The sequence below is a fragment of the Salmo salar genome, chromosome 16 (assembly GCF_965601325.2).
Source record: "Salmo salar chromosome 16, fSalSal1, whole genome shotgun sequence".
NCBI classification, from domain to species: Eukaryota; Metazoa; Chordata; class Actinopteri; order Salmoniformes; family Salmonidae; genus Salmo; species Salmo salar.
In genome coordinates this window covers 32,817,338-32,845,263 of record NC_138306.1, presented here as the reverse complement: position 1 = coordinate 32,845,263, position 27,926 = coordinate 32,817,338, and the positions used below count along the sequence as shown (strand labels likewise).

The 27,926-nt window shown below is 48.2% G+C and overlaps 1 protein-coding gene across 5 annotated transcripts in view; it reads right to left on the bottom strand.

The window, feature by feature from the left end:
• The window catches only part of LOC106573733 (breast cancer anti-estrogen resistance protein 1), a 156,013-nt gene that overhangs the window by 42,913 nt on the left and 85,174 nt on the right, over positions 1–27,926 (bottom strand). For 2 of the 5 annotated variants that reach the window (XM_082962681.1, XM_082962679.1), the window contains exon 1: positions 1,249–1,494. The exons of 1 other annotated variant lie outside the window; for it this stretch is intronic. Coding sequence is in view for 3 of the 4 variants with exons in the window: in XM_082962679.1 (XP_082818805.1) it covers positions 1,249–1,260 (12 nt within the window). In the remaining variant the exon portion in view is untranslated. Of the gene's footprint in view, positions 1–1,248; positions 1,495–8,812; positions 8,936–16,960; positions 17,006–27,926 lie in introns of those variants that run through there. 2 more of the 5 variants (XM_082962678.1, XM_082962677.1) reach the window with 2 other exon arrangements.

Sequence of the window (27,926 nt, the reverse complement as noted above, 5' to 3'; positions counted from 1 at the left end):
GGCAACAGGGGTGAGGGTTACTCAGCTGAGCTCTTTGTAGGCTTGAGTAAACCTCCGCTCATTTGACCAACACAAACTCCCCCGCTCACTCACTAACACTGATTGGTGGGAAACGACTTCATCTATTTATACACTAGCATCACTTCCTGGTCTCATTAATCCCTCATTGTGAAATAGCAAGCAGATAGCTAGCACGTTACAAAGTATTATCTGTATTGTCAGGTCTTTCTCTAAAGGCATGGTTATCAAGGCTAGTCTGGGAATAACATTTGATTTGAAATAAACATCTCTCAGAAAAATGTAGCCTAAATCTTCTATCTACATATCCTCATTACAGTCACTAATCAAATACAGTTCATTTTAGATAGCTACAGGAAAAGCTCCCCTCATCTAAATACATATATGGTGATGTCAGTGGTGTTTGTCCATTGTGTAATTACAAGCTTTCTAATGTGTGTGTGAATGCCCAGACCAGGGGACAAACAGTGGGACTATACCAGCCCTCTCCAGGGGGTTGGCCCCAGTGCTGCTAAAGAGCATAAGCCTCTCAGACGGAAATACAGTATGGTCCTGTCAAACACATACCAAACCCCTGTGTAATTACAGCACTACAAGCTGACAGAATGCCAACACTTTGAAACAATAGTAAGGAACGGCCGGTACTGCCAAGACTCCAGCAGCAGGACACTCCACTATTTTCTCTCCTCAAAATCTTAATCTTTCAACTTTCTCCTGAGTCAGCTGAGCAGCGGAGCTCCATGGCTCTCTCTCCTGTCTGGCTGTTCCAAAGCCCTTTTTTCTAAGTGTCTTAAGCCCTCCAATTCTCCCCTTTCAGAAGAGAGGGGCCTTTCCAAAACATACAGGACAGAACACTAAGCTTTCTTCAGGAACTGGTATGAAAAAGACTAGGGAGTTTACTTCTGTTATTTTCTCCTTATTCCACATTTCCCGTTGTAAGTGTAGCATTGTAACTTCACGTTTCTATCTAAAAACACACAACCCAATACACATAAGGAGACACGTACACATAGCGCAGCACACAAAGTAACTCATGCTGAGTACCAACAAAAGGTAAGAATACACTTTCTTTTTTACTAAAGTCCTTACCACTTTTTTCCTATTCGTCCCTCAATGTCCTGCCCTCCCTCTCTTTTTTTCCCCCAGCTGGGGCATTTAGCGTGTTCTAACCAAAGTGTTCACACAGCAATGAAAACAGCAAACCCACAAACATTCACATTACACACTCACCAGATAGTTCATTTTCAGCCCTATAGTGCGAGTCAGTCCGACAGACTCCAGACCGGAGTAACAGGGCAGAGATTTGGCCCTGGAAACAACCCCTGTGTCTAGCCACCAGTTAAAGTTCCCTGTTGTCTCGCTCCCAGGCAGAAAGACTAGGTCAGATTCTAACACATTCTCCGGCACTGTGATCTCAGAGGGCAAGAATGAGACTGTCCTTAGCTCTTTCTCCGACTTCCTCTCTCCCTCTCTCTGGCCAGTGGAGGGAGGGAAGAATGCTCAGTAACCTGACACCCACCAGTTCCTGCACATCCTGACATTCCCACTCCCGGTCTGTGATTGGTCGAAGGACCTCTTTTTATGTTAATGACTCTTGCCTTCTCTTCTCCCCCTGGCTGTGTGGAATGTTTAGTGCGTGTGTTCAGACCTTGGAGGGGGACAGACACCGTTTTTCTAACTGTTCAAGCAGCAGCAGAACACATATACCTCCCCCAGCCACCTTGGCTCACTCTTTTCTATCTCATCAATTGATCTCTATTTTTATTTTCTACTCACTTGGCATTTCCCTCCTCCCCAAAACGATTCTTATTTCTTATTCATCTCATTGGTCTTGCATTGTTGCTCAGATACATGATCACATTATACACTCTGGTCTTAAACGTTAATCACTCCAGCAATGTATGTCTAAACACATTTGAGGGCAGAGTGTATATTGTACAGCACACACGTTCAAATCCATTCCTAGTACGCTAGTTCTAATTGTCCCCTCAGGTTACATTTCATTTGCTGAGAATAAGAAGAAACTAAAATCAACTGGGTGGAACTAATATGTCAGTGTCGCCCACGCAGACCCTAACTCAACAAACACAGCGCAAGGCTTGTCCTTTGAGAAATCAATTTGGTAAATCAGAGTGTAACACAATAACTGTATAACGGTATAGCATAACTAGTTTTACAATGCAAAACTCACAATACTGTTAAAATGCTAATAGAGTACTGAGAGTAATCTGGAGGTTGTTGAAGAAAGCGTTAAGGCCGTATCTAAGGTAGAGTTCACGGCTCAGGGCAAACAAACAATGAGGGATGACATCCAACACTTAGTCATCCATCTAACTCAGATTGAGCAGGTCAGGTCATGAGGTCAAATGCAGAACCTACTCCTTAATCAATATTCCAGAACTAAATCAACACAAATGGCTTCCAATGGAACCATTCAGTCTCCAAACAGATATGTCAAACACTCAAACATGACTCACCTTCATGTGGCATACACGGATTCAAATCAAATCAAAGTTTATTTGTCACGTGCGCCGAATACAACAGGTGTAGACCTTACAGTGAAATGCTGAATACAACAGGTGTAGACCTTACAGTGAAATTCTTACTTACAGGCTCTAACCAGTAGTGCGGGAAAAAAAGTATGTGTGTGTGTGTGTGTGTGAATGTAGGTAAGTAAAGAAATAAAACAACAGTAAAAAGACATTTGAAAATAAGAGTAGCAAGGCTATATACAGACACCGGTTAGTCAGGCTGATTGAGGTAGTATGTACATGTAGATATGGTTAAAGTGACTATGCATATATGATGAACAGAGAGTAGCAGTAGCGTAAAAAGAGGGGTTGGCGGGTGGTGGGACACAATGCAGATAGCCCGGTTAGCCAATGTGCGTGATCACTGGTTGGTCGGGCCAATTGAGGTAGTATATACACGAATTTACATTTACATTTACATTTTAGTCATTTAGCAGACGCTCTTATCCAGAGCGACTCACAGTAGTGAATGCATACATTTCATTTCATACATTTTTTTTTTCTTCGTACCATTTGGTTACCTGTTCAGGAGACTTATGGCTGGGGGTAAAAACTGTTGAGAAGCCTTTTTGTCCTAGACTTGGCACTCCGGTACCGCTTGCCATGCGGTAGTAGAGAGAACATGTGGAGAGTATGTTACGAGTAAGAAAGGTACGCGGAAGAGAGTATTGGTATGAGTGAGGTATGTGAAGGTGAGAGTGTGTTATCAGAAAGGTGGGAGCTGTGTGGTGTGAAGGGGGGAGGGGCCACATTATCCAGGTCATAACAGCATAAGGGCTGTGTATAGACCACAACATAGCCTACATAGACAGTCAAAGTGGTGTAATGCAGAGAGGGCAACAACACATTAGAGGTCGACCGATTATGCTTTTTCAACGCCGATACCGATTATTGGAGGACCAAAAAAATCCGATACCGATTACTCGGCCGATTATCGTTGTGATTTTTTTTTTAATGTATATATATATATATATATACACACACACACACACAGCTCTGAAGTGACAACGATACTGAAGAGTCTGCTTAGGAGACAAATACTTTCAACTGTTTGAATAATAAAAATAGAGTTTAAGTTACCTGTGATGAATGCTGAAAACAAAAACTGTAATTTCTATATGCAGGAAATCCTATTTTAATAATGGGCATGGTAAGAATTGACTACCAAAGTGCGAGTCACAATTCCCATGACACCTTCTAGCAAAATCTGAAAAGCGGTTCCTTCATTTATTCCATAGGATATTTTTAGATTAACTTAAAATAAGGTCTGTGTTTGGTTTAGGCTTACACCACCTTGCCAATTGTATAACTGTGTAGATATCCATAGGATATAACTCTGATCAATATAAGCGAAGATAATTTTTTTTGTAGAGTGGATTTATGAAAATATGTTGACAAACGTTACCTAGTGAGATTTACACGGGTATCAAAACGCCGAGGCGGTTTAAGCACAAAACGCAGACCTTATTTGAAGTAGATCAAGACATTCTCTATGGAAGACATGAACGGTAAAATAACGAAGGAACCCCTTTCAAGTTCTGCCACAAGTTATTACAGGAATTATGACGCGTCGACTATCTCTCTCTAAACCATATACCTTTGACTATTACGAGCCTGTTGCTGCCTACCACCACTCAGTCAGACTGCTCTATCAAATATCAAATCATAGACTTAACTATAATATAATAAACCTTAGGTCATTAATATGGTCAAATCCGGAAACTATCATCTCGAAAACATTATTCTTTCAGTGAAATACGGAACCATTCCGTATTTTATCTAACGGGTGGCATCCATAAGTCTAAATATTCCTGTTACATCGCACAACCTACAATGTTATTTCATAGTTCCGTAAAATTCTGGCAAATTAGTTCGCAACGAGCCAGATTCTGTATACCCTGATTCTGCGTGCAACGAACGCAAGAGAACTGACACAATTTCACCTGGTTAATATTGCCTGCTAACCTGGATTTCTTTTAGCTAACTATGCAGGTTTAAAAATATATACTTCTGTGTATTGATTTTAAGAAAGGCATTGATGTTTATGGTTAGGTACAGTCATGCAACGATTGTGCTTTTTTTCGCAAATGCGCTTTTGTTAAATCATCCCCCGTTTGGCGAAGTCTGCTGTCTTTGTTAGGAAGAAATAGTCTTCACAGTTCGCAACAAGCCAGGCGGCCCAAACTGCTGCATATACCCTGACTCTGTTTGCAAGAGAAGTGACACATTTTCCCTAGTTAAAAGAAATTCATGTTAGCAGGCAAAATTAACTAAATATGCAGGTTTAAAAATATATACTTGTGTATTGATTTTAAGAAAGACATTGATGTTTATGGTTAGGTACATGTCGGAGCAAAGACAGTCCTTTTTCGCGAATGCACACCACATCGATTATATGCAAAGCAGGACAGGCTAGATAAACTAGTAATATCATCAACCATGTGTAGTTAACTAGTGTTTATGATTGATTGATTGTTTTTTTTATAAGATAAGTTTAATGCTAGCTAGCAACTTACCTTGGCAACGTAAAGCAGGTGGTTAGAGCGTTGGGCTAGTTAACGTAAGGTTGCATCCCCAAGCTGACATGGTAAAAATCTGTCGTTCTGCCCCTGAACAAGGCAGTTAACCCACCGTTCTTAGGCCGTCATTGAAAATAAGAATGTGTTCTTAACTGACTTGCCTAGTTAAATAAAGGTTTAAAAAAAAGAGATATATATATTTTTTTTAAATCGGCAAATTGGTGGCCAAAAATACCGATTACCGATTGTTATGAAACTTGAAATCGGCCCTAATTAATCGGCCATTCCGATTAATCGGTCGACCTCTACAACACTTCCTACAATCATAGACCACAAAGAAGAAAAACACCACAGAAAGCACCAGAAATGTCCTTATTGGGCCAACGCTGCAGAAGCAGGCTGGCTGGCAGGACTGTGGGAGACAGAGGTGAGGTGACAGTCTAGCAGGGCTATTCTCACACTGAGCTGACATCCTCCCGTGGGCCACTGCTCAGGGGTAAAGGTCAAATCACTGAGGTAGCAGGCACGCTGTCAAGCCTCAGAACACAAACCGAGACAAGGGAGCAAAACAGCATTAGGGGGCTTGAAGAGTAGGCTGGTGTCACATCAAAAACATTCCCCCGACTTAATGTGATCGGAGAAATGTTCATTCTAATCTTGATATAAAGCCTGCCTTTCAAAAGCCAGAGGTCCTGAGGTGTCCATGGTGATTGAGCAGTTTCACTGAAGTACACTCACTTCTGGCGCTCAATACACACATACGCTAGCACACACACACACACACACACACACACACACACACACACGTCTGCAGTTCACAGTTTTACATGGGCTCATGGGATCTGTGCAACAGTCCCAGTTTCTCTCATCAGAGCCTGGGTGAGATCACAGCTGTCAATTAAACAGAGAGCTAGACCAGATTAGACCATCACATCAGAGTCTGACACCATTTCAATTTGCCCCTCCTCCCTTCGTCCCCTCTCACTACTCAGCTAATGAGCCCCCCCACCAGGGCCCACTAATCAATCCCCTGGCCCAGCGTAACAGGCTTAACTACCTGTCAACATACTGCACGACGATACGACAGCCATTCAATGATTCTACACAGATAGACCTGTCCAGAGACTACTGCTGTAGTGGCTGAATATCACAGACAAGAAGATACAACAGTCAACTACCAGGAATAATCCCAGGCGTAGACACAGGCGTAGACAGCTGCATCCTCAACACATCATTCAGACACATTCATGTCACTGTTCTGTGGTGAGTTCTATCTGTGTACCCTAAGACTTTCAGTCCAAGTGGGTCTGCGTGGCTTGCATGTGGGGTCTGTGGGTTCTGTCGGTGCTGTGCAGCAGAACACTGGTCCATTGTGCTGGTGTTGTCCGGACCAGGGCTGTCCAGCTGCCCATGCATTCCTCACACCTACACACTGAGTGCCTCTCCAGGCCCAGCCTCACCCGCCACAGCCCTAGAGCCCCCTGCTCCGGCCAGCACGTAACCTATGCCACACAGCCATTTTACAAATGCCTGAAAACAATGTCTTCCCTTTGTTCTGTCTGAGGAGGGCCAGACTTATTATTGAGGAGGACAAGAGATGTAGGTCACCAAATGTGAATATGGAAATCCTGTTTCCTAGTGAATTGAGATTGTTTCTGTCTCTCTGATGGGAGCCCAGAGGTCCTTTCACTGGGGCTGTCGCTGGGCAGGAACACGGTCTCTCCAACTCTCCCACCACTATCTCGCCAAAACCAACTCACAATGGTGAATCATGCTGATCACTAATTACTTAATTAACCCCTTGCAAATTACTTCTTCAATCATGCGTGTGATGTTTAGCATTTAATGAGCCCATTCTACAGTGAGATTTGGTGAATTTCAGTCTAAGCCCGTGACAATATGGGGTTTACTATTCCATGATTTAAATAGATATTTAATCATTATTATGGTTTGACTAAACCTCAAGCTGTCATTTGGACTGATTAACAACACCACAGCTGTAAGCCTCTGGCTGGCGAGCTGTTATAATTGAAAGTCCCTTATTTCGATTCCAATCAATTGTATCATCCACACACTCATATCCAAACTATGCATAATAACAAAGGTTGTCCTGTGGGGAAGGGGCCCATGCCGCACAACTGTGACATCATTCATAGCGGCTGAGAGTGAAACAATGCACATGGTTGTGTACGCCATCCGCCCCCCGGTCAAAATTAATATTCACGCATCTTTGAAGGGGAAAAATTAAAGACTGATTCTTTTGTTGTGACTTCGTCAGTCCTGCTGTGCAGTCGATCACATACAGGCTTTTCAAAGTCTTATGATGGAAGAGGGGGAAATCGTCCAACTACACAGTAATACACTCATCCACAACAAAACACAACCAAGCTTGCACGCACACGTTGGATGGACAGTGACACACACAGGCACGAAGACACACACACACACACACACACACACACACACACACACACACACACACACACACACACACACACACACACACAGGACAAAGTTGTGTCCTCTTACAGGATGCTGCATCAAAGATTCTGACAGTGTGATCTGACATGTTGGATCATTGTTCCAGACTGCCAGTTTGCCCCAGTCCCTGAGGGAGGATTTACCCCCCGTCGCCACCCCCCCACCATTCGTCTGATGGAGGATAAGACGCGGCTATCTGGGATACACAGAAGAAAATAAAAACATAACCTTACAATGATAGGAGAACAATAATCACTGTAAGTGCTTACAAATCCCCTCCTCCCGAGTAATAGGATTGATCTGAACAGCTTCAACATTCATTTCCATAGATAATTGCATTTGTTTATTGTCTGATTTTATATTTCATTTTTATTTGTTTTCTTATCAGCAAAGCTTGTTAATACTCTGAGATGATTAAAAACTACAAAGTGGGTATTTTTTTTAATCAAAGCTTGCTCCACAACGCTGCCTGTTCCTCAGTATAAGCGCTCTGCAGCACAGGGCAAATTTCCCTCTCTTTCGCTGCAATAAAAAAAAGATTAGCATTAATGTGGCAGGAAGTAAAATGGCATCATCTCCGTGTGTGCAGAATGGGAGGCTGATTGTATTTCCAGGCTAAACGAGGAACTCTGTGTTTAGGGAGGAATGTCTTCCTCACTGAAACACACGCTGAGTTGTTCTGCATGCAAAGGACCTCCTATAGGCCCCAAACGGCCCCCTAAATATAAACACAATCCTTCCACAGCCAACTTAATTAGATTCTCCTGATTTGCTTTTTCATTTTAATCTCTATTATGGTTGGGTGTCGTTGCGACTGCCGTTGGTTTGGCCCACAGCTCTTCCACTGAGGAGTAATCCACTAGTGAAATCTGCAATCAGACTTAGTGGCGGCAGCGTAGCCTAGTGGTTAGAGCGTTGGACTAGTAACCGAAAGGTTGCAAGATCGAATCTCCAAGCTGACAAGGTACAAAATCTGTCGTTCTGCCCCTGAACAAGGCAGTTAACCCACTGTTCCTAGGCCGTCATTGCAAATAAGAATTTGTTCTTAACTGACTTGCCTAGTAAAATAAAAAATCTGACTCTGGGCTCCTTGCATAAACACACACACTGACAAATGGCATCACTACTCTCACTATGATGTCGCCGAGACACCAGGGTGCCAGCCAGAATGCTGTTCTCTCATTCCATCATCACACACTCACACTCTGTCACATACACAAACACACACTCTCTCAAGACATACAGAAACACATATTTACTTACATAGACATCAAACCCAGTGTTCCTTCCCCCCTGGTTGGAATGTGGCTCTAACATTAACCCCATAATGCTGGGGTTTCCAACCATCATTTCCAGGAAGGGGACCTTTTCCTATGGACACAATGGCAGGACTGAGTCACTACAAAACAATGCAGCTAGGTGGTCACTAAACATGTCAAAATAGGCAATATACTTGAAATATATCCGTAATATTGATGATCATCACCATGAGCACATTTTTCAATGTTCCTAATCTATAGCTTGAACAATACAACTAAACCATTCTTTGGAGCAGATGCCTTCATGGACATTACTGATAACATAGAAGGATGTGAAGGATTTCAGCAATGTTCCTCTACATAATTGTAATAATCCCTTCGTTCATAGGCAGAGCTGTTTCTCTGTAGATGCCTTTCACCTGCTCCATCTGAATAATGTGTTTGTATTCCAGGCTCTGCTCTGTGGTCTTGTCTGAGGTGTTGAGTGTGAACTGGATCCAGGCTGTAGCCCTGTATACAGGGAATCACAGGCAGCCCCAGAGAGGAGTTGAGGTGGGAGCACTGGAGTCAGCCATGGCAGGCCATCAGTAGCTGCCATCTAATGTAATCTCATTACAATTCTCAGTAAAGTGTGACTACAGCCTAATTTAATCTGATTAGTCAGCTCAGCCATTTGTAACTGTCAACTAGGCTACTATGATATTACCGCCATACAGTCTCCCTTGTGGGTGGGAATCACGGACCAGGCAAGCCTCTAGAGAGAAATATGGAATATAAATACACTTGTTCAAACGTTAAAGTATTCATTTCAACACAGGTACAACACCTAACCCGTGTCCAAGTGCCACACAAATGTTCCTAGCCTTGGTGAAACCATGACAACAGTTCACAGCTAATGAGGAATACATGAACAGTGTGGGTCAGGGTTCACAGAGCTATAATGAGTTCTGTAGCTATGCACCGCACTCCAATCAGCTTACTTGCTCCCGCATAATTCAAAAGAGCTCTCCGCTCTTGGAACCATTATAAAACAAATGATCAGCCAGAAAACTATTCATTGGAGGAGAATAACATACAGCTCAGAGCTGTCAACTAACTAGTCAACAGATAGCAGGGTTGAGCAGAGCCATTGATAGAGATATATAAGTACTCTACTGTATACGGCTCTGGGGCTAAAAGAGCACGACTACCCCCTAGGAGAAGACAGAACTCAAGGTACCATGGAATCAGTTGCCATCATAACATTTGCATTTGTTTATACTGCAAACATAAGACCAGCATACCATAATCATGTCCCAATGTCCTTGCAGAATGACCACAGAGATCTACACTGAGTGTACAAAACATTAAGAACACCTGCTCTTTTCATGACATAGACTGACCAGGTGAATCCTGATGAAAGCTGGGATCACTTATTGATGTCACTTGTTAAATCCACTTCAATTAGTGTAAAAGAAGGGGAGGAGACAGGTAAAGAACTATTTTTAAGCCTTGAGACATGGATTGTGCATGTGTGCCATTCAGACGGTGAATGGCCAAGACAAAAGATTTAAGTGCCTTTGAGGGAAAAAAGTATTTGATCCCCTGCTGATTTTGTACGTTTGCCCACTGACAAAGAAATGATCAGTCTATAATTTTAATGGTAGGTTTATTTGAACAGTGAGAGACAGAATAACAACAAAAAAATCCAGAAAAACGCATGTCAAAAATGTTATAAAATTATTTGCATTTTAATGAGGGAAATAAGTATTTGACCCCTCTGCAAAACATGACTCAGTACTTGGTGGCAAAATCCTTGTTGGCAATCACAGAGGTCAGACATTTCTTGTAGTTGGCCACCAGGTTTGCACACATCTCAGAAGGGAGTTTGTCCCACTCCTCTTTGCAGATCTTCTCCAAGTCATTAAGGTTTCGAGGCTGATGTTTGGCAACTCGAACCTTCAGCTCCATCCACAGATTTTCTATGGGATTAAGGTCTGGAGATTGGCTAGGCCACTCCAGGACCTAATGTGCTTCTTCTTGAGCCACTCCTTTGTTGCCTTGGCCGTGTGTTTTGGGTCATTGTCATGCTGGAATACCCATCCCCGACCCATTTTCAATGCCCTGGCTGAGGGAAGGAGGTTCTCACCCAAGATTTGACGGTACATGACCCCGTCCATCGTCCCTTTGATGCAGTGAAGTTGTCCTGTCCCCTTAGCAGAAAAACACCCCCAAAGCATAATGTTTCCACCTCCATGTTTGACGGTGAGGACGGTTTTCTTGGGGTCATAGGCAGCATTCCTCCTCCTCCAAACACGGCGAGTTGAGTTGATTGGTCTCATCTGCCCACAACACTTTCACCCAGTTGTCCTCTGAATCATTCAGATGTTCATTGTCAAACTTCAGACGGGCATGTATATGTGCTTTCTTGAGCAGGGGGACCTTGCGGGCGCTGCAGGATTTCAGTCCTTCACGGCGTAGTGTGTTACCAATTGTTTTCTTGGTGACTATGGTCCCAGCTGCCTTGAGATCATTGACAAGAATCTCCCGTGTAGTTCTGGGCTGATTCCTCACCGTTCTCATGATCATTGCAACTCCACGAGGTGAGATCTTGCATGGAGCCCCAGGCCGAGGGAGATTGACAGTTCTTTTGTGTTTCTTCCATTTGCGAATAATCGCACCAACTGTTGTCACCTTCTCACCAAGCTGCTTGGCGATGGTCTTGTAGCCCATTCCAGCCTTGTATAGGTCTACAATCTTGTCCCTGACATCCTTGGAGAGCTCTTTGGTGTTGGCCATGGTGGAGAGTTTGGAATCTGATTGATTGATTACTTCTGTGGACAGGTGTCTTTTTTACGGGTAACAAGATGAGATTAGGATCACTCCCTTTAAGAGTGTGCTCCTAATCTCAGCTCGTTACCTGTATAAAAGACACCTGGGAGCCAGAAATCTTTCTGATTGAGAGGGGGTCAAATACTTATTTCCCTCATTAAAATGTAAATCAATTTATAACATTTTTGACATGAGTTTTTCTGGATTTTTTGTTGTTGTTATTCTGTCTCTCACTGTTCAAATAAACCTACCATTAAAATTATAGACTGATCATTTCTTTGTCAGTGGGAAAACGTACAAAATCAGCAGGGGATCAAATACTTTTTCCCTCACAGTAGGTGCCAGGCGCACCGGTATGTGTCAAGAACTGCAACACTGCTAGGGTTTTCACACTCAACAATTTCCTGTGTGTATCAAGGATGGTCCACCACCCAAAGGACATCCAGCCAATTGGAGTCAAGATGAGCCAGAATCCCTGTGGAACGCTTTGACACCTTGTAGAGTCCATGCCCTGATGAACTGAGGCTGTTCTGAGGGCTAAAGGGGGGGGGGGTGCAACTCAATATTAGGAAGGTGTTCCTAATGTCTGGTATACTCAGTGTATGTAATTGGAGAGCCTTCGACCAAATAAGTACATGGTGTCAACCAGTCTTATATATTCCAAGCCACTATTGGCCTCTCTCAGACATGTTATTGATCTGGTGAAGTGAGAGAAGGGACTTGTGTTCTCCATGTCTCTGTCCAGTCGGTGTTTATTCTACAGGGGCAAAGCGCTGTAAGGTCTGGCGTGTTCACCTCACAGCTATCCTCCAGTGGGACAACCATTACCCCTGTGAGGCCCACAGCCTCTGGGGTCGCTGGCTCCACTACAGCCCAGTGAAACATGACACCCTTTCATCACGCCCTGGAATGTGTGTGATTGAGAAACAAGAGGTGGAGGGACTTGGGTCCCGTCCTATGCACCACTGTTTTAACAAATTATCTGACCACCTACCCCACTGACCATCCCTCCTTGTCTATGACATCACCACACGGTTGAGGTCAGGGGTCAATCAGTCAGATCTGGCGTTGTGATTGGTGCGTTCCACTAAGCTGTGTGACAGAGGAGGAGGCGGTGTGTGAGAGCTGCATGGGGAATAATGGTGTCTAACGAGCAGATCAGTATCAGCACAGCTCTCTGATGCCTGTCGTGTCGCTAACACCACCGAGACACTTAAACACCAGCTCCCTGCTCCACACACTAACTCACACACTCACACACTCAGCCTGCCTTCCTGGGATTAAGTGAATAGGCGCTTGTGCCAGTCAAACTGAAAGACAGGCCGTGCTTGGAGAGCATGGAGGCGAGAGGGACCTAAGACCTCCTAATGATGAATTGTAAGGAACCAGTTACACTATTCACACTGCTGGTGAACACATACAGTAGGCATACTGTAATGGCCACACTGCCAACGGCACCACTTCACTGGAACCAACTATTTTTCCATGCCTTGATGTCACCCTCTAAAGACACCATGCACATCCATCTTATTGTCTCCCACCCCTGGAATAAGAATGCCATCATACATAGCAGCGGCAGGTGGCCGAACGCTGGGCCAGTTACCGAAAGGTTGGTGGTTCGAATCCCCGACCTGACAAGGTGAAAAATCAGTTGATGTGCCCTTGAGCAAGGCACTTAATCCTAATTGCCTCTGTAAATCACTCTGGATAAGAGTGTTTACTAAATTACTCTAATGTAAATGTAGTACATAAGAAATGGTAAATAGGATTGCTAGGTTGTGTTCCAATTCCAAGAAAAACACAGGGGGGCACTGGAATTCCTTGGACAATTTGCAGGCTTTTAGTCAGCAGCAGATGGTTCAACAGTCAATCCCTGTACCTCAGAGCCAAGGCAGCAGCAGGCGGTTCAACAGTCTATCCCTGTACCTCAGAGCCAAGGCAGCAGCAGGTGGTTCAACAGTCTATCCCTGTACCTCAGAGCCAAGGCAGCAGCAGACGGTTCAACAGTCAATCCCTGTACCTCAGAGCCAAGGCAGCAGCAGGCGGTTCAACAGTCAATCCCTGTACCTCAGAGCCAAGGCAGCAGCAGGCGGTTCAACAGTCAATCCCTGTACCTCAGAGCCAAGGCAGCAGCAGGCGGTTCAACAGTCAATCCCTGTACCTCAGAGCCAAGGCAGCAGCAGACGGTTCAACAGTCAATCCCTGTACCTCAGAGCCAAGGCAGCAGCAGGTGGTTCAACAGTCAATCCCTGTACCTCAGAGCCAAGGCAGCAGCAGGTGGTTCAACAGTCAATCCCTGTACCTCAGAGCCATGGCAGCAGCAGGCGGTTCAGCAGTCAATCCCTGTACCTCAGAGCCAAGGCAGCAGCAGACGGTTCAACAGTCAATCCCTGTACGTCAGAGCCAAGGCAGCAGCAGGCGGTTCAACAGTCAATCCCTGTACCTCAGAGCCAAGGCAGCAGCAGGCGGTTCAACAGTCAATCCCTGTACCTCAGAGCCAAGGCAGCAGCAGGTGGTTCAACAGTCAATCCCTGTACCTCAGAGCCAAGGCAGCAGCAGACGGTTCAACAGTCAATCCCTGTACCTCAGAGCCAAGGCAGCAGCAGGTGGTTCAACAGTCAATCCCTGTACCTCAGAGCCAAGGCAGCAGCAGGTGGTTCAACAGTCAATCCCTGTACCTCAGAGCCAAGGCAGCAGCAGGTGGTTCAACAGTCAATCCCTGTACCTCAGAGCCAAGGCAGCAGCAGGTGGTTCAACAGTCAATCCCTGTACCTCAGAGCCAAGGCAGCAGCAGGCGGTTCAACAGTCAATCCCTGTACCTCAGAGCCAAGGCAGCAGCAGGTGGTTCAACAGTCAATCCCTGTACCTCAGAGCCAAGGCAGCAGCAGGTGGTTCAACAGTCAATCCCTGTACCTCAGAGCCAAGGCAGCAGCAGGTGGTTCAACAGTCAATCCCTGTACCTCAGAGCCAAGGCAGCAGCAGGCGGTTCAACAGTCAATCCCTGTACCTCAGAGCCAAGGCAGCAGCAGGTGGTTCAACAGTCAATCCCTGTACCTCAGAGCCAAGGCAGCAGCAGGTGGTTCAACAGTCAATCCCCGTTTTTTTATTTAACTAGGCAAGTCAGTTAAGAACAAATTTTTATTTAAAATGACACCCTAGGAACAGTGGACAACTGCCTTGTTCAGGGGCAGAACAACAGATAATTACCTTGTCAGCCCGGGGATTCGATCTAGCAACCTTTCGGTTACTGGCTCAACTCTCTAACCACTAGGCTACCTGCCGCCCCTGTACCCCAGAGCCAAGGCAGCAGCAGCACTACCTACAACCACCACAGGAGCACATCCTTATCTCTGTGTGGTGGAGTCACAGCCAACGCATTATCTCTGTGTGGTGGAGTCACAGCCAACACATTATCTCTGTGTGGTGGAGTCACAGCCAACACATTATCTCTGTGTGGTGGAGTCACAACCAACACATTATCCCTGTGTGGTGGAGTCACAGCCAACACATTATCTCTGTGTGGTGGAGTCACAACCAACACATTATCTCTGTGTGGTGGAGTCACAGCCAACACATTATCTCCGTGTGGTGGAGTCACAGCCAACACATTATCTCTGTGTGGTGGAGTCACAGCCAACACATTATCTCTGTGTGGTGGAGTCACAACCAACACATTATCTCTGTGTGGTGGAGTCACAGCCAACACATTATCTCTGTGTGGTGGAGTCACAACCAACACATTATCTCTGTGTGGTGGAGTCACAGCCAACGCATTATCTCTGTATGGTGGAGTCACAGCCAACACATTATCTCTGTGTGGTGGAGTCACAACCAACACATTATCTCTGTGTGGTGGAGTCACAACCAACACATTATCTCTGTGTGGTGGAGTCACAACCAACACATTATCTCTGTATGGTGGAGTCACAGCCAACACATTATCTCTGTGTGGTGGAGTCACAACCAACACATTATCTCTGTGTGGTGCAGTCACAGCCAACACATTATCTCTGTGTGGTGGAGTCACAACCAACACATTATCTCTGTGTGGTGGAGTCACAGCCAACACATTATCTCTGTATGGTGGAGTCACAGCCAACGCAGTCGGGGACATTGCTATAAAACACCTGTGAAAGCCTCTACTAAACTGTAGAGATGGTGGTACTACAGCTCATCACCATTGAGTTCAGTGAGTATGAGCATAGAGATGATGACATAGACAAGAAGGCCTGAGGGACATTCACATTGCAGGCTGATAGATAGCAGAACACAAAGCCACACCTGTGCAGTGTCACTGTTGTGTTGCACCCTCCCTCTCTTAATGCTGTTATAATCCCATCCCATTGTGATTTGCACAGCCGCTTGGAGACAGCGTAGGAAGACATTAGCAGTGCTTTATCGCCCTGGATCAGATCTGCTTAAGGAATGAAGAACGCCCTGGCTGATGAGCTGGCAATTGCAGCTTCGTTTAGAGGCCATGGCTGAGATAGAGACCTGCACAGTGGGAGCCGCCATTAGAGAGCTGACGGGGCGCACAGCACTGCCACACAACCCAGCATGGCTCAGAGAGAGAAGAGAGAGGAGAGTGGGAAAAGGGAGGATAAGAACAAGGAGAGGGGGAAGGGAGGAGATAGGCAAGTGATGAATAGAGAGTAGGGGAGTAAAAGATAGAGGGAGTGATAAGAAGAATGGAGAGGAGGCAGAAGGGAAGAAACACAGAGAGGAATAGCAGCAGCGCTCCACACAGTTTCATCTAAAGGAAAGGCACCAGATCAGTGGATGGCAGAAGGCAGTGACACGCTTACTAACCAGTGTAAACATACATGCGTTCACAAACAGTAGAGAACCATCATACATGCACAGCGCACGCGCAATGGATGCTTAGATAAAACACCAATCAAACCGGTTAACCAAACGGCACCACGCTCAAAATAATCCTCTCTCTGGTTAGTCATGTGTTATAAACTGGGTGGTTCGAGCCCTGAATGCCGATTGGCTGACAGCCGTGGTATATCAGACTGTATACAACGGGTATAACAAAACATGTATTTTTACTGCTCTAATTACGTTGGTAACCAGTTTATAATAGCAATGAGGCACCTCTGGGTTTGTGGTATATGACTAATATACCACGGCTAAGGGCTGTATCCAGGCACTCCGCACCTTTAGCCATGGTATATTGGCCATATACCACAAACCCCCGAGGTGCCTTATTGCTTAATTATACCTGGTCAAAGCCCTTTTCTATACCAGGTTCAAGGCTCAGTGGAGCCATGTTGTTTGTGGATTGATAAAGTCATCTGTAGTCAGTACTGTCCACACCATGCAGTACTCTACCTACCTCCACTGGTGTCCCCTGCAGGCAGACAAACATTTTACAGAACACCTGGGGAGGAGGGAAGTGATGAGATGACACATGAATAATAAGAAGAGCAGCCGCTCAACAACAACATGCCCATCTTCATTTAATGCTAATTCTGTTTGGGGATGCTGCAAAATCTGTCTGTGTGGTTGTGTGTGTGTGTGTGTGTGTGTGTGTGTGTGTGTGTGTGTGTGTGTGTGTGTGTGTGTGTGTGTGTGTGTGTGTGTGTGTGGTGTGGGTGTGTGTGTGTGTGTGTGTGTGGGGGGGTGTGTGTGTGTGTGTGTGTGTGTGTGTGTGTGAGAGGACTTAACCTCATAAGGTTGCTAATCCCTGAGCCAACTCGGTGAAAAATTGGCCGATGTGCCCTTGAGCAAGGCACTTAACCCTAACTGCTCCCGTAAGTGGCTCTAAATAAAAATGTCTGCTAAATGACTACAATGTAAAATGTCTTCTTAACCTCTACCAACCAGTCTGTGGGGGAGGTGAGGTCCCTGGTAGAGCTGGGAGATAAGGGGCTGATGAAACAACCTGTAGTTGACAGCTGACTTAGCCACCTCCGATCTGTTTTCTCTCTTTCTCTTTCATTACTTCAATGCAGTGAGGCCCTTTGAACCAACACAGACACAATTTAAATATTGACATTTTCCAGGTTTACAGAACAACTGCCAAAAAGTGTTAGTGTCAGGGTCAGAAAGCATTGGCTAACGTTACATAGTGAACTAGACAGGTGATGTATTTATGTATATGTATTTAAGTGTGTACAAACTAAATGAGCAGGCAGATTTCGGGTAATGTCAGATATCTGGTAGTGACAGATATCTAATAATATCTGGTAATGTCAGATATCTGGTAGTGACAGATATCTAATAATATCTGGTAATGACAGATATCTGGTAATGACAGATATCTGGTAATATCTGGTAATGACAGATATCTGGTAATATCTGGTAATGACAGATATCTGGTCATATCTGGTAATGACAGATATCTGGTAATATCTGGTAATGACAGATATCTGGTAATATCTGGTAATGACAGATACCTGGTAATATCTGGTAATGACAGATACCTGTTAATGGTTCAGGTGTTCATGCTTTAACCAAACAACACAAAGGAGTCTTTGAACTGTCTGAGGAACAATACCAGTCAGTGCTCCACTTAGGCATCATTACGCCCCCACACACAGCCAGCCCATCTCCCATGTCAGTCCTGGGGACAGGGACCACAAAGAGATCACAGCCTATATCAGCCTATCAAATTACCCAAAGAGATCACAGCCTATAACAGCCTATCAAATGACCCAAAGCGATCACAGCCTATATCAGCCTATCAAATGACCCAAAGCGATCACAGCCTATATCAGCCTATCAAATGACCCAAAGCGATCACAGACTATATCAGCCTATCAAATGGCCCAAAGCGATCACAGCCTATATCAGCCTATCAAATGGCCCAAAGCGATCACAGACTATATCAGCCTATCAAATGGCCCATGCAGTAACTGCCTCCCCCTGCAAAGCCCCACAGCCCTGCTGATGTCATTACAGGCCCTGGGCAGACATTATTCATCATCATGTGTCACCCTGTACACAGCCTCTGTGTCAGAAGAGAGGCAAGGAAATGTCACCAGGGGACTGGAGGGGGAGAGTGAGGGGAGCAAGAAGGGGAGAGGTAGGGGACCGGAGGGGAAGGGGGGGTTGTGAAGGAGTTGAGGTAGCAAGAATCATCTCTAGTGGAAGGGCATTAACACTTAATAGGACCAGCGGAGAACCACAGGATCTCATCACCATACTACTACATTACCGCTCTGTGTAATTGTCTCCAACTAAGTGTAAACCAGATCTATGTCATGCTGCCTAATGCCTTCCCCATATTCCCCAATCTTTTCTGCTTATTAACGCACCCAATAAACCTCCTTTAGCAAGCATGAGTGCACAACACACACTTGCATTCCGCTTCCGCTTCCGCTTCCACACACACACACACACACACACACAACTACTTATGCTGACACAGGCCTCAGGGTCAGAGAGAGAGGTTACTATGGCTACTAGCCCTGAAGGAGCCTTTCAGACAGACCGGTCTTGTCCAGTTCTGCTGATAACACACTCGATGCGGCGCTTCGCATTCTTCTGTGGCGATCCATCAGCACAGGTCACACACAACGCGCTGTTATGATTATACATGGGTTCTGTCCTCTAACCCACTGCTCATTCCTCATCCTCCCTACACAGCACACAGTATGGGCTGTCTCACTGGACCCAACAGAACTGACTCATCACACCTACAAATACACAGCTAGCTCCACTAATCATACTGCCGTCAGGGCACATGCCAGAAAACACCTACAGTGCCATTAAAAAGTATTCATATCCCTTGACTTATTCCACATTTTGTTGTGTTACAGCATGAATTCATAACGGATTAAATCGATTGTTTTTCTCACCCATCTACATACAAAACCCAATAATGACAAAGACAAAGTGAAAACATGTTTTTAGTATTTTTTGCAAATTTATTGAAAATGAAATACAGAAATATATAATTTACATAAGTATTCACACCCCTAAGTCAATACTTTGTAGAAGCACCTTTGGCAGCGCTTAAAGCTGTGAGTCTTTCTGGGTAAGTCTAAGAGCTTTCCACACCTGGATAGTGCAACATTTGCCCATTATGTTTTTCAAAATTATTCAAGCTCTGTCAAATTGGTTGTTGATCGTTGCTAGACAACCATTTTCAGGTCTTATCATAGATTTTCAAGTAGATTTAAGTCAAAACTGTAACTTGGGCACTCAGGAACATTCACTGTCTTCTTGGTACGCAACTCCAGTGTAGATTTGGCCTTGTGTTTAAGGTTATTGTCCTGCTGAAAGGTGAGTTCAGGGTCTGGTGGAAAGCAGACTGAACCAGGTTTTCCTCTAGGAATTTGCCTGTGCTTTTCTCCATTCCATAAATTGTTTTATCCCGAAAAGCTCCCCAGTCTTTAATGATTACAAGCATACCCATAACATGATGCAGCCACCACTCTGCTTGAAATATGGAGAGTGGTACTCAGTAATATGTTGAAATGGATTTGCCCCAAACATAACACCTTGTATTCAGGATAAAAAGTTAATTTCTTTGCCACATTTTTTGCAGTCTACTTTAGTGCTTTGTTGCAAACAGGATGCATGTTTTAGAATATTTGTTTTCTGTACAGACTTCCTTCTGTTCACTCTGTCAATTAGGTTAGCATCGTGGAGTAACTATAATGTTGTTGATCCATCCTCAGTTTTCTCCTATCACAGCCATTAAACTCTGTAACTGTTTTAAAGTCACCATTGGCCTCATGGTGAAATCCCTGAGCAGTTTTTCCTGTATTTGAAATGTACTGATCGGCTGAGGAACCTTACAGATAATTGTATGTGGGGTACAGAGATGAGGTAGTCATTCACAAATCATGTTAAACACTATTATTGCACACAGAGTGAGTCCATGCAACCTATGATGTGACTTTTTAAGCAAATTTTTACTCCTGAACTCATTTAGGCTTGCCATGACAAAGGAGTTGAATACTTATTGACTCAAGACATTTCAGCTTTTCATTTTCAATTCATTTGTAAACATTTAAAAAAAACATATTCCACTTTGACATTATGGGGTATTGGGTGTAGGCCAGTAACAAAACATCTATATTTAATCAATTTTAAATTCAGGCTGTAACACAACAACATTTAGAAAAAGTCAAGGGGTGTGAATACTTTCTGAAGGCACTTTAGTTACTGTAGGTTTAAGTTTTGGGATTGTGTATGTTTTAACAGAGTAAAACTTAGTTGAATGTAGCAAAGTGTTTTCTCTGTGGTAAAATAAACTTTGGTGGCCAGACAGAAAACAGGTCAGTAAGCATGGCAAGTTAGCACTGCATGCAGAGAGCACAGGCATCGCTCTGGGGCGGAGGGAGAGAGGGAGGGGGATGGAGAGAGAGAGGGAGATGAAACAGAACTCAGCAATGGACAGATCCAGAGAGCAACAATGTTGTAGCATTACAGTTTACAAAAAGTACACACAAAATACACAACTAGTCACTTCCCTTGTGTATGCACATAGTAATAACCATTTCTGGTGGTTGAGATATAAACATATTTTAGTATCTTTATGACACTAAAATGAAGCATTAAATCTGTATGCATAGGTAGATTTGGGGTTACTGGGCAGTTTAAAAGACTGGACCAAGTGGTGTACAGGGGCCAGTTGATTTGGTTACAGCCCACTCCTCTCCCTCAGCCTGCTCTCTCCTCTCCTCTCTCACTTCAGGCCAGAGAGACTTACAGCTCAGACACTGCTCAGTGATTTGTCCTGCTAGCTCCAGAAAAAGCCAGCGGGGCTGGGTCAGTCACACGCATGCACGAACACACACACAAAAACACACAAACAAATACAGACAAACATCACCTCAGATCAGCGTCACAGGGCACTCTGGATAGAGAGCGGGAAAGAAGGCGAGTTGAACAGAGCTAGAACACTGCATCCCCCGAGAGCACATGAGCAGGGGGTGCAGAGAGAAGTGGAGTAGGCTAATTAGAAAATGAGTCCTACTTTAAATCATAATAATAACAAAAGCATTTCCTGGCCCTGCTTATTCAGAGATGGGAAACTATTAGAGAGGCTAAGTCAGCCATGCAGGTGAAACACTTTTACATATTCACCTCTGGCTGATCCTCCCAAACATGATCGATGAAGTCCCAGACTGAAACAGTAATTCTGGCCGCTCAGCGGGAAGTTGGGGGCCTAAACCCTCAAACCTGGCAAGGCAAAGCTCCACTTTTTACGCTATTGTCAGACATTGTGTAAATTACTACAGTCTGCCTAGAGATCTGACAACTGGAGGCTGGACACTGACTGGGGAACAGACTGGGGGGGATACTGACTGGGGAACAGACTGGGGGGGATACTGACTGGGGAACAGACTGGGGGGGGGGGGGGACACTGACTGGGGAACAGACTGGGGGGGATACTGACTGGGGAACAGACTGGGGGGGATACTGAAAGGGAACAGACTGGGGGGGATACTGAAGGGGAACAGACTGGGGGGGGGAAAACTGACTGGGGAACAGACTGGGGGGGATACTGACTGGGGAACAGACTGGGGGGGGGGGGGAACTGACTGGGGAACAGACTGGGGGGACACTGACTGGGGAACAGACTGGGGGGATACTGACTGGGGAACAGACTGGGGGGGGATACTGACTGGGGAACAGACTGGGGGGGATACTGACTGGGGAACAGACTGGGGGGGGGGGGATACTGACTGGGGAACAGACTGGGGGGGGGATACTGACTGGGGAACAGACTGGGGGGGATACTGACTGGGGAACAGACTGGGGGGGGATACTGACTGGGGAACAGACTGGGGGGGATACTGAAGGGGAACAGACTGGGGGGGGGGGAACTGACTGGGGAACAGACTGGGGGGGATACTGACTGGGGAACAGACTGGGGGGGGGGGGAAACTGACTGGGGAACAGACTGGGGGGACACTGACTGGGGAACAGACTGGGGGGATACTGACTGGGGAACAGACTGGGGGAAATACTGACTGGGGAACAGACTGGGGGGGACACTGACTGGGGAACAGACTGGGGGGGATACTGACTGGGGAACAGACTGGGGGGGGGGGATACTGACTGGGGAACAGACTGGGGGGGATACTGACTGGGGAACAGACTGGGGGGGATACTGACTGGGGAACAGACTGGGGGGGATACTGACTGGGGAACAGACTGGGGGGGACACTGACTGGGGAACAGACTGGGGGGATACTGACTGGGGAACAGACTGGGGGGATACTGACTGGGGAACAGACTGGGGAGGGATACTGACTGGGGAACAGACTGGGGGGATATACTGACTGGGGAACAGACTGGGGGGGATACTGAAGGGGAACAGACTGGGGGGGGGGAAACTGACTGGGGAACAGACTGGGGGGGATACTGACTGGGGAACAGACTGGGGGGGGGGGGGAAACTGACTGGGGAACAGACTGGGGGGACACTGACTGGGGAACAGACTGGGGGGATACTGACTGGGGAACAGACTGGGGGGGGATACTGACTGGGGAACAGACTGGGGGGGATACTGACTGGGGAACAGACTGGGGGGATACTGAAGGGGAACAGACTGGGGGGATACTGAAGGGGAACAGACTGGGGGGGGGGAAACTGACTGGGGAACAGACTGGGGGGGATACTGACTGGGGAACAGACTGGGGGGGGGGGAAACTGACTGGGGAACAGACTGGGGGGACACTGACTGGGGAACAGACTGGGGGGATACTGACTGGGGAACAGACTGGGGGGGGATACTGACTGGGGAACAGACTGGGGGGATACTGACTGGGGAACAGACTGGGGGGGATACTGACTGGGGAACAGACTGGGGGGGGGGATACTGACTGGGGAACAGACTGGGGGGGATACTGACTGGGGAACAGACTGGGGGGGGATACTGACTGGGGAACAGACTGGGGGGGGATACTGACTGGGGAACAGACTGGGGGGGATACTGAAGGGGAACAGACTGGGGGGGGGGAAACTGACTGGGGAACAGACTGGGGGGGGGGATACTGACTGGGGAACAGACTGGGGGGGGGGAAACTGACTGGGGAAAAGACTGGGGGGACACTGACTGGGGAACAGACTGGGGGGATACTGACTGGGGAACTGACTGGGGGGGATACTGACTGGGGAACAGACTGGGGGGATACTGACTGGGGAACAGACTGGGGGGGATACTGACTGGGGAACAGACTGGGGGGGATACTGACTGGGGAACAGACTTGGGGGGGGGGGGATACTGACTGGGGAACAGACTGGGGGGGATACTGACTGGGGAACAGACTGGGGGGGATACTGACTGGGGAACAGACTGGGGGGGACACTGACTGGGGAACAGACTGGGGGGATACTGACTGGGGAACAGACTGGGGGGATACTGACTGGGGAACAGACTGGGGAGGGATACTGACTGGGGAACAGACTGGGGGGGGGGGAAACTGACTGGGGAACAGACTGGGGGGGATACTGACTGGGGAACAGACTGGGGGGGGTGGGAAACTGACTGGGGAACAGACTGGGGGGATACTGACTGGGGAACAGACTGGGGGGGGATACTGACTGGGGAACAGACTGGGGGGGGGATACTGACTGGGGAACAGACTGGGGGGGACACTGACTGGGGAACAGACTGGGGGGGGGATACTGACTGGGGGGGATACTGACTGGGGAACAGACTGGGGGGGGACACTGACTGGGGAACAGACTGGGGGGATACTGACTGGGGAACAGACTGGGGGGGATACTGACTGGGGAACAGACTGGGGGGGGGATACTGACTGGGGAACAGACTGGGGGGGGATACTGACTGGGGAACAGACTGGGGGGGAAACTGACTGGGGAACAGACTGGGGGGATACTGACTGGGGAACAGACTGGGGGGGGGAGAAACTGACTGGGGAACAGACTGGGGGGACACTGACTGGGGAACAGACTGGGGGGATACTGACTGGGGAACAGACTGGGGGGATACTGACTGGGGAACAGACTGGGGGGGATACTGACTGGGGAACAGACTGGGGGGGGATACTGACTGGGGAACAGACTGGGGGGGATACTGACTGGGGAACAGACTGGGGGGGATACTGAGTGGGGAACAGACTGGGGGGGGGATACTGACTGGGGAACAGACTGGGGGGATACTGACTGGGGAACAGACTGGGGGGGATACTGACTGGGGAACAGACTGGGGGGGGGACACTGACTGGGGAACAGACTGGGGGGATACTGACTGGGGAACAGACTGGGGGGGATACTGACTGGGGAACAGACTGGGGGGGATACTGACTGGGGAACAGACTGGGGGGGGATACTGACTGGGGAACAGACTGGGGGGGATACTGACTGGGGAACAGACTGGGGGGATACTGACTGGGGAACAGACTGGGGGGGATACTGACTGGGGAACAGACTGGGGGATATACTGACTGGGGAACAGACTTGGGGGATATACTGACTGGGGAACAGACTGGGGGGGATACTGACTGGGGAACAGACTGGGGGGGATACTGACTGGGGAACAGACGGGGGGAAAACTGACTGGGGAACAGACTGGGGGGGATACTGACTGGGGAACAGACTGGGGGGGACACTGACTGGGGAACAGACTGGGGGGGATACTGACTGGGGAACAGACTGGGGGGACACTGACTGGGGAACAGACTGGGGGGATACTGACTGGGGAACAGACTGGGGGGGGATACTGACTGGGGAACAGACTGGGGGGGATACTGACTGGGGAACAGACTGGGGGGGATATTGACTGGGGAACAGACTGGGGGGGACACTGACTGGGGAACAGACTGGGGGGATACTGACTGGGGAACAGACTGGGGGGGGGAGAAACTGACTGGGGAACAGACTGGGGGGACACTGACTGGGGAACAGACTGGGGGGATACTGACTGGGGAACAGACTGGGGGGGGATAATGACTGGGGAACAGACTGGGGGGGATACTGACTGGGGAACAGACTGGGGGGGATACTGACTGGGGAACAGACTGGGGGGGACACTGACTGGGGAACAGACTGGGGGGATACTGACTGGGGAACAGACTGGGGGGGGGGAGAAACTGACTGGGGAACAGACTGGGGGGACACTGACTGGGGAACAGACTGGGGGGATACTGACTGGGGAACAGACTGGGGGGGGATACTGACTGGGAACAGACTGGGGGGGATACTGACTGGGGAACAGACTGGGGGGGGATACTGACTGGGGAACAGACTGGGGGGGATACTGACTGGGGAACAGACTGGGGGGGATACTGACTGGGGAACAGACTGGGGGGGGATACTGACTGGGGAACAGACTGGGGGGATACTGACTGGGGAACAGACTGGGGGGATACTGACTGGGGAACAGACTGGGGGGGATACTGACTGGGGAACAGACTGGGGGGGATACTGACTGGGGAACAGACTGGGGGGGGGATACTGACTGGGGAACAGACTGGGGGGGATACTGACTGGGGACAGACTGGGGGGATACTGACTGGGGAACAGACTGGGGGGATACTGACTGGGGAACAGACTGGGGGGGGGGACACTGACTGGGGAACAGACTGGGGGGATACTGACTGGGGAACAGACTGGGGGGGGATACTGACTGGGGAACAGACTGGGGGGGATACTGACTGGGGAACAGACTGGGGGGGGATACTGACTGGGGAACAGACTGGGGGGGATACTGACTGGGGAACAGACTGGGGGGATACTGACTGGGGAACAGACTGGGGGGGATACTGACTGGGGAACAGACTGGGGGATATACTGACTGGGGAACAGACTTGGGGGATATACTGACTGGGGAACAGACTGGGGGGGGACACTGACTGGGGAACAGACTGGGGGGGATACTGACTGGGGAACAGACTGGGGGGGAAAACTGACTGGGGAACAGACTGGGGGGGGATACTGACTGGGGAACGGACTGGGGGGGATACTGACTGGGGAACAGACTGGGGGGGATACTGACTGGGGAACAGACTGGGGGGGATACTGACTGGGGAACAGACTGGGGGGGACACTGACTGGGGAACAGACTGGGGGGGATACTGACTGGGGAACAGACTGGGGGGACACTGACTGGGGAACAGACTGGGGGGATACTGACTGGGGAACAGACTGGGGGGGGATACTGACTGGGGAACAGACTGGGGGGATACTGACTGGGGAACAGACTGGGGGGGGATACTGACTGGGGAACAGACTGGGGGGGATACTGACTGGGGAACAGACTGGGGGGGATACTGACTGGGGAACAGACTGGGGGGGGGATACTGACTGGGGAACAGACTGGGGGGGTGGGGAACAGACTGGGGGGGATACTGACTGGGGAACAGACTGGGGGGGATACTGACTGGGGAACAGACTGGGGGGGATACTGACTGGGGAACAGACTGGGGGGGGATACTGACTGGGGAACAGACTGGGGGGATACTGACTGGGGAACAGACTGGGGGGGGATACTGACTGGGGAACAGACTGGGGGATATACTGACTGGGGAACAGAGTTGGGGGATATACTGACTGGGGAACAGACTGGGGGGGATACTGACTGGGGAACAGACTGGGGGGGGATACTGACTGGGGAACAGACTGGGGGGGATACTGACTGGGGAACAGACTGGGGGGGGATACTGACTGGGGGGATACTGACTGGGGAACAGACTGGGGGGGGGGGACACTGACTGGGGAACAGACTGGGGAGGATACTGACTGGGGAACAGACTGGGGGGGATACTGACTGGGGAACAGACTGGGGGGGAAACTGACTGGGGAACAGACTGGGGGGATACTGACTGGGGAACAGACTGGGGGGGGGGAGAAACTGACTGGGGAACAGACTGGGGGGACACTGACTGGGGAACAGACTGGGGGGATACTGACTGGGGAACAGACTGGGGGGGGATACTGACTGGGGAACAGACTGGGGGGGATACTGACTGGGGAACAGACTGGGGGGGATACTGACTGGGGAACAGACTGGGGGGGGATACTGACTGGGGAACAGACTGGGGGGGATACTGACTGGGGAACAGACTGGGGGGGAGAAACTGACTGGGGAACAGACTGGGGGGGATACTGACTGGGGAACAGACTGGGGGGGATACTGACTGGGGAACAGACTGGGGGGGGAACACTGACTGGGGAACAGACTGGGGGGATACTGACTGGGGAACAGACTGGGGGGGATACTGACTGGGGAACAGACTGGGGGGGATACTGACTGGGGAACAGACTGGGGGGATACTGACTGGGGAACAGACTGGGGGGGGAACTGACTGGGGAACAGACTGGGGGGGATACTGACTGGGGAACAGACTGGGGGGGGATACTGACTGGGGAACAGA